The sequence below is a fragment of the Brugia malayi genome (genome assembly GCF_000002995.4).
Source record: "Brugia malayi strain FR3 genome assembly, contig: Bm_v4_Chr1_scaffold_001, whole genome shotgun sequence".
In the NCBI taxonomy this organism is placed as follows: Eukaryota; Metazoa; Nematoda; class Chromadorea; order Rhabditida; family Onchocercidae; genus Brugia; species Brugia malayi.
Window position 1 is genome coordinate 7,714,665 of NW_025062475.1, and position 8,004 is coordinate 7,722,668.

The 8,004-nt window shown below is 31.8% G+C and overlaps 1 protein-coding gene across 2 annotated transcripts; it reads left to right on the top strand.

The window, feature by feature from the left end:
• Positions 1-3,441: 3,441 nt before the first annotated feature.
• On the top strand, positions 3,442-8,004 carry Bm7290 (Uncharacterized protein; the record flags this gene model as incomplete). Of its 2 annotated transcripts, XM_043076999.1 has the most annotated exons (8): positions 3,442-3,478; positions 5,236-5,460; positions 5,940-6,006; positions 6,129-6,270; positions 6,343-6,582; positions 6,842-7,008; positions 7,504-7,632; positions 7,842-8,004. In XM_043076999.1, the coding sequence occupies 8 exons, from the start codon at positions 3,442-3,444 to the stop codon at positions 8,002-8,004; spliced, it is 1,170 nt and encodes a 389-aa protein (XP_042932933.1). The 2 variants fall into 2 exon arrangements, with proteins under 2 accessions (XP_042932933.1, XP_001900419.1); XM_001900384.1 differs by lacking the exon at positions 3,442-3,478 and having other exon boundaries at positions 5,277-5,460.

The following is an 8,004-nucleotide window of genomic DNA, read 5'->3' on the forward strand; positions in this document are numbered from 1 at the left end:
ACTTCCGCTTTCTCATTTATAAAAAAATCTGTTCATTGTTGAAAGATAAATGGTGTATAATATTTTATGCTTTCTGCATCACGGGTGTAGGTGCTGGAAGCAATAGGAATTTGGAAAATGGAGTGGTGTGACTTATGATGAATCAAGTATAAGTTCGAAATACTGGATCTTCTCTTGTTACTCGGTCTTTTTTTATTGTGTTGCAGTGGAAACGAAAATTTTTTTGAAGAAATTTCTTGTGCAATATTTTTTGAGAATATGTCATTGCCTAATTTTCCTGTTTTCGTTCAACGTTACTTGTAAAAACTTAGAAATATAAGGTTTCAGTTATATTGTAATCGATTTTCATTTTTAAAAATTTTTCTTCTAATTTTGATTACTTAAATAGGTCATTGATAGCTACACTAGGTTTTAAAAACATGGCTATGGATCATGATGGATATTCGTATGTTTGTTGCCTGTTTCATTTTATCGGTTTTATTTTTTTGTGTGCCGCATTTCTTTAACCTCTTAAAGTTTTTTCTTTAAAGTTTTTTCTTTAAGAGGTTAAAGAAATGCGGCACACACCTGTTTTGGACGTAGATTTATTTCCTGGATTTATAGGTAATACTTGACCTTTTTAATGATTATGTCTTTCTGAATATTACTTTCTTTTCTTTATAACAAATGCAAGAACAATTCTAACTCTATCATCGCAGTATATAATATGTTTCTTCAGTAAATATTATTGAGCACAGCGGTAACTGTTTTGGTGATTTTATGGTTCATAAAACATTTTTTCAGGAAGATAGATTTTTATGATTATCTTATATGAAATTCAACTAATTTATTATGTAGCTTAAATAATTAGTAGAAGAAATATGTCGACAAAAGATCCACCGTTTTTATTAACAGGTCTTTAGTTAAAGAGAACGAAAATAGGATTCTTTAGGCTCTAGTCGTACAGTTTTTCGTTTTGCTTGTTTCATTTTATATATTTATGGACGATTTATTGCAAATGTGGAATGAATTTCCACGAGTTTCACAGACTTACTAATTGCTTCAGACTGGGTTGTTAACTATTTGGTTATGAAGCTGACGAATAGATTAGTACTTATGTGCCTTGTAGAATGGAATGGAGCTTTTAATTATGGTTTAAATGCACATGCGAAGTGTTCATTACTTGGAATTTTTCTGAGAGAAAGTTGGTAATGTACAGCTATTTAAGACAGAATAGATGAATTTATTGGGAAGCAGTGATTTGTAACGGTCTGTTCAGTACAGATTTAGTGCAGGTCTGTTTATTCAATTCATGCTTATTCAGTACAGAAGGTTTCACGTTAATAATTCCACCCATACGTGACAGTATCTTGTATAAATTTTCTGGATAAGTTTGAGACATCCACTTTCAATCCTTCGTTTTTATTCGCTCTTAAATACTTTTTTATTAATTAGTTGCGTCCATTATTTTGTAGATTTAAATAAAAGTCATTCAAAGTATCTAGTGTATATTCGAAAGGTAATGCTGAAAAGTGTCTGGATAAAACTTCGGAAATGGTAAGCAGTTATAATACATTTTGGTTGTAGATCCGATTTTAAAACTAAATTAGCGGTACTTGTTCGCACTGGATAAATTTTTGGTCATATATACATTAGTTATGCCTTTTTTGGTGGAGAAAGATGGATTTTTTTATGTGTTGTTAGTAGGTTGGTTTTCATTTTAAAAACTTTTAAAGATGAATTTTTATGTGCTGTGTAGGTCAGTTAATGGATGAGAATCTCATGTATATTTCTTTTTAGGCCATCCATTCTGTTGTGTTCACAAATTAGACATATCATTTGTCTTCAAACACTTGTTTTAGTTCTTATTCACGCTTTAATTTTATCTGTGCTTGTGGTTCGATGTTTGATCACATGAAAAAATGACAAGAAGCTTTTGTGCTGTTGATGGCAATAAATTTGTTTATTGCTGGTCTGGATATCTTTATTTTTTTCAGGAATGAGAAGAATATAGCTTTAGTTTAAATGATGCAAAGCTAATTATGACGAATTTTATGAGAAAATTCGTTTCTAATAGTAAAAAAAGACAGAAGCCATGTCTTTTTTTAATCTTCTTTGCTTGATTTCAAAAAAAAGAAACATGTTTTAGGATGGAAATGAAGGTTATCTAGGAATCACCATTGATACATCAAGTTCTACCACGTCCGTACACATTTGGGACTATCCCTTGTCAGGAATGGGATACAAATACATGATAATAAATTGTTGACGTCACATTATTGTTTTCCTCTTTCATGGATTATTTGCTAACTGCAATACCTTTTTTCCTAGTTATCTCCTTTTTCTGTTTTTCTTCTTAATTTATTCTTCTTTATTGTTTCTGCTTTTGTCTTGCCGTCATGATAGTTCTTATATGAATACACACTCTGTTCCATGTCATCTCTTTCCCACTGTTTGATAAATATTTACGTTTTCAGTTTCATCCAAATTCATTATGGCGGATGTTTTCCATCATTGATAGTTAGATATTTTTGCACCAATATAGATTAAAAACAGTAACAGCTGAACAAAGCAAAACACTGTAAAAGAAAATATATAGTCAAGTTAGTTAGTTTCTGAGCTATTAATAACTGATTGAAGTTATCAGTTTGCTGTCACGTTATTACTGAGATATGACGAAGCTTCTGGTCGTTGGAAACCGATCAGGTTCCATGCTTGCACTGTTGTAGATTTGTAGAAACTTTTTCCCTTGTTCAAAAAATCGCTAAGCGGAAAAAAGTGTACTTATTGATATTTTACAGTGTAGACATTCTTGCATGCGAGAACGAGATCTTCAGAAAACCTTCAAAGGTGCAATTAATTGTGTTATTCACTAAAACTATCGACAGGTTAAATTTCATTCTTTTTTCTCCACTTGCTTTAAATCTCATTCAGTCTTTCTCAGAATGGAAAATTGACGTCATTTGTGATAGGTGCTCTCTCACCATTTAAGTCTGCATAAGAATAAGAAGTTTTTAAGTATGTGTAAGATATATACCTGAGAGTCATTTCTGGGAAGTCATTGTCGGAATCATTTCCAAATGAATTCTTAATCATTAAATTACACTTTTAACAAATAACTTTGTTAGTATTCATGATTCTCTGTTAGTTTAGTTTCTTAAAAAGTTTGAAATAAAAAATTAAAAGAAATGCACTGAATTTTTTCTCTTCCTGTCGTAAAAAAAGATGTATATTGGTAAGTCATTTCCGGTGAAAACTTAGCTAATCTGATCGATGGAATCAACTGTTGTAAGGCTTCGCTCGCTCTCGCAATAATAATAATAGTTGTTGATGAATTTTTAATGATGTCGTTGCAGGCATACATGATAATCATCACATCGAATTGATTTGTGTCTCATCATTCCCAACAACCACAGTGACGACAACAGCTGAACTGATTTGTTGGCGTTTCTGGGCATGTGAATGTCGCGACAATTATGTCGATGGCCTGATGTTAAAAGTAAATTGTTTCCATCCATTTTTGATTGTAATGTTGAGAAGTAGCTTTTAACTAGATATTATTTCCTGAAGAACTGAAAAAATAGTGGTTCTTAGGTTTGATGCTGCAGATGCTAAACAACAGTTCTGATCAATCAATAAAATGATCGAAAATTATTTGTCAAACTACTAATACTTCTTTTAGATGATATGAAAACGAGTACTGGCTAATCTATCACCATGTGTTTAGGGATGGAAAGATTGCTTAAATCGTGTCATTTTAATTTTAAATTTGATGACGAAATAGTTGTTTTTCTAATATTCATTAAAACGAATGACTTTCAGAAGCTTTTTGAAACTGTAGAGAAATTTTCGGTAAGGTTGTGTCTCTCACGCATTCCTTTCTTTCTATTTTTAGACGGAGGCAATTTTAAACGAGAAAAGCATTATATTTTTTAAAATAAACTGGGAGATAAACAAATATATAAATGCGTTATTTGCTTAGTTACTTATATTACTACTTTCAAAATTCTAGTCCACATATTTTCAGAAAAAAAAAATTGTCTTTCAAATTCTTTGTGTGTTCATATCGTTTCCATCTTTTTTATTATATTATACTCTAAATTTTCATTATATTTTAAGAAGAAAATTGTACTATAAGATTTCTGTTCATATGTTTATCTCATTTTCTAGTTATTTGAGTTTCTTTCAATTCTCATAAATTTTAGTTTTCTTTTAAACTGATGTAGCGAAGCTTTATTTGTTTCGTATGTTTGGCATTGGTATGTTTGCAAAAGAACGTGGTAAGAATAAGATAAGGTCAATTTTTTGCATGTGTTATATTTGGAATGAGAAAGAAGGACATGAAAAATTCAGTGGTCGAACAAAGTTTTCCATCCTTATCTTCACAGAATTTGGTTGACTAGTTGAAGTAATTGCAGATGATCATGGGTTGTGAGTTTCTTTTATTAGGAATTTAAATAGAGGAAGATTTACTAAGCTGCCATCTAGAATGACAGTGGACTTAATAAGAAGTTTTGATTTTAATATGTCTGACCGTATCAAAATCCTTTATTTCTGTATATGAAATACTCTGTCACAAATGAACAAAAAATAGGACGACCTGAATCTGCACATATTCGAATATTGATGAGAATAGCTTGTTTGCAATGGGCTGTAATTGAGGTAATTGAGAAAGTGGTATTAAGGAAGAGGAAGAAATAGATGATTATTACCAAAATTTTCAAACATTTATTCATTTAATTGTGTGATTCTGTTTCATGCGGGTTGTAATTTGGATCTATTACTAATTACTGTTTTTGACGATTTATAAGGATAGTTATGGCTCGGTTAAAAAATATTTTGGCAGAATAAGAATATTCAGTCTTCAATTCTTCATTTATAAGATGAAAAGGGGGCAATTCATTTATTGTTTGTATGACTAAATATGTAGACGTCAAAGACGAACTACTTAGACTAAATTAATATCTGATTTTGGTGAAAATGGTAGTTTTGGCGATAGTCTTAACAATGAGATTGTTTCAGTTTATATGCGTGTTAAGCTATGCTTTTTAAGCTGAGGCATAAGGAACTCTCTCGTACTAATCTTTTTCTTGTTTTGTTTCGTAGCGAAGCATACTAATCTGATGAGAAATATATTTATTATCGACTGCGAATTGAAATCAACAAGCAAAATTAATTGTAGATTTAGTCATTCATTATTTAATCATCCAATATTAGTGTTGTAATACGGATAAAATGTAAATATTCCTGTTTTAGGTTTGCTATGGAGACGTAATTTACAGCATAACCTATCGGCGATGTTGATGAGAGGACGGGCTCGGACAATACTTTTAATTGTTGTACTTATGGGTTGTGTTCTATATATGCTAATTTCGGCTTCTGCACTATTTTCTGCCTTCAGTGTAGTTCGATATAATGTTGTCATATTACCCGGACAAAAAATGGGTAATTTGTCGAAATACTCACCACTCATTTTCATTGGTTAGTTTTCTTATTGATTTATATTCCCCAAGTCTTTGTTTTTAGGATACAGTAGTGGAAATTGTTTAGTCTTTTGAGTGACTTACCATATATCTTTTTCTTCTTCATATTTCAGCTTTGAACTATTCTTTTACCTTCTTTCTTCCACTAGTATATCTTTCTAATTAGCTGCAGAATTTAGTGATCGAAATCTTCATTGATCCTTAACGACTTTTGTCCCAGTTTCTTATTTTAAGCGTTTTCGTGAGAGTCTTTTAGGTTTTGCGGATAACCTATTATATTAGAAGAAAGTATAACTTACAGGTGTGTAGAGGAATACTGCATCAGCTCGTGATCAATGCAATACAGTTTCACTAAACTTGTTGTTATCCTGTTGTCATAAACATCATTCCAGTTGCCATTTTTTATCTGGGAAATAAATCTATGCTCTTATAATAAAATAGTCTTATATATATATATATATATATATTTTTTTTTAGGAGGTGTTCCACGATCGGGAACAACACTGATTCGTGCTATGTTGGATGCACATCCTTCCGTGCGATGGTTGGTCATTGTATGTATCCCTTGGTCATGACCATCACAGTTGACTGTATCTTAATTTAATAATATTCCTCACTTAACAAAACAACCGATAATGCTACCTAGTTAGATAATCTTAATTATAGTGGTGAAGAGACACGTGTAATACCACGCATTCTGGGACTTAGGACACAATGGAAAAAGAGCCAAAAGGAATGGAATCGATTAAAAGAAGCGGGTGTCACTGATGAAGTAATCAATGACGCTATCTCATCATTTATATTACAAGTAGGTTGCTTACTGTTTCAATTTTGGTAATGTTTTTTGTTGTTGGAACTGAGGACGTTTGTGGTTTTTCAGGTAATAGCAGGTCATGGTGAACCTGCTGAAAGACTTTGCAATAAGGATCCTTTCACGATGAAGTCAGCAGAATATCTTGCTCATCTATTCCCAAACAGCAAATTTTTATTGATGATAAGAGATGGCCGTGCGACTGTTCATTCTATCATATCTCGTCAGGTAACCATTACAGGTTTCGACCTTAGCGATCCGAGACAGTGTTTGGATAAATGGAATCACGCCATCAAGACAATGTATGAGGTATAGCCTTTATGCAATTTCTTTTTTTGTCTAATTGTTGAAGTAGAAATTAATTTTGAGTTTGTAGTACTTCTCCAAGACTCACGGAGTTTGTACTTAAAAAGTTTTTTTGAAACAATGCAGGCATTTTGATTCAAGATCAAATACGAAGCCAAAAGTCAGTGAAATAGAAATTTAATATAAAGTCTAATTAAAAAAGAGATGAACAGCACATTTGGTATAAAGCTTATACTTAATTTTTAATAAATTCACTTTGCAGCAATGTAAAACAGTAGGCCAAAAACGATGCTTAACTGTTTATTATGAGCAGTTGGTACTTCATCCGGAACAACAGTTGCGTCATGTTCTTAATTTCCTAGATATTCCATGGAGTGATTTAGTACTTCACCACGACAAACTGATCGGTAAAGATATTTCGTTGTCAAAGTATGTTTTTTTTTTTTTTTTTCCATCCTATTTTTTTTATGTTCTAGATAAGTCTTAATGTTTTATTCGATGACTGAGTACCGCGAAATCTAAAGCATGATATGTTAGAAACACGAAAAATGTTTGATGGTGATCTTCAAAATCATTTTGTTGTTCTATGCATAGTTTCAGTGGACATGATTATTTCTGTTTTTTACCGTATTCTTTGCTTCTTTTCAATAAACTGCAGTAATTTTGTTTGATTTTCATTTTATTGGCTGTAAATGTTTTGAACTTTGTGGGCATTTATCAGCTGTAATATTTTGATGATTAACATTAAATTTAATTTAATTTGTCTAATTGAAGAAATAAAATAGGAACTCAAAAATAAGCTTAGGGTGTAAATATTCATTTAAAATGTATCTCTTGCAATTGATATTATAGAGCATGGAATGTATTGAAAAATGTATTGAAAAAGCTTTTTTGATGTATTGAAAAAAGCGATATTGTTTCTAGAGTTGAAAGATCCACCGATCAGGTCATTAAACCAGTGAATCTGGATGCATTAACTAAATGGGTTGGTACGTTTAGCGAGGATATTGTACAGGAAATGGCATCTATAGCACCAATGTTGGCCCAACTTGGGTTTGTAACACTGTTTTTTTTTTTGAGAAAAAAACCTCAGATTTGAATGTTCTTGCTAATTTATTTAGGTTTATGACATAATGTTTCACATTTTTGGTTCTTAAAATACTTATGAAGTATCGAAAGGTATATATCCCTGAGTAAGATTATATCCAACATGAACGTCAGCAGAGTTAAGAGAGAAAGATTCTGTGAAAAATTTTCTTCAGATATGATCCAAATGCCAATCCGCCTAAATATGGTGAGCCTGATCCAATTGTATTGAAGAATACTGATGAGTTACATATGAACTTCGGAGAATGGGAGCGTAGAGCGAAAGAAATAGTTGACCCAGCAGCGGCTGCTGCCCCGCGTTCTCCACTTGCTCGGTGA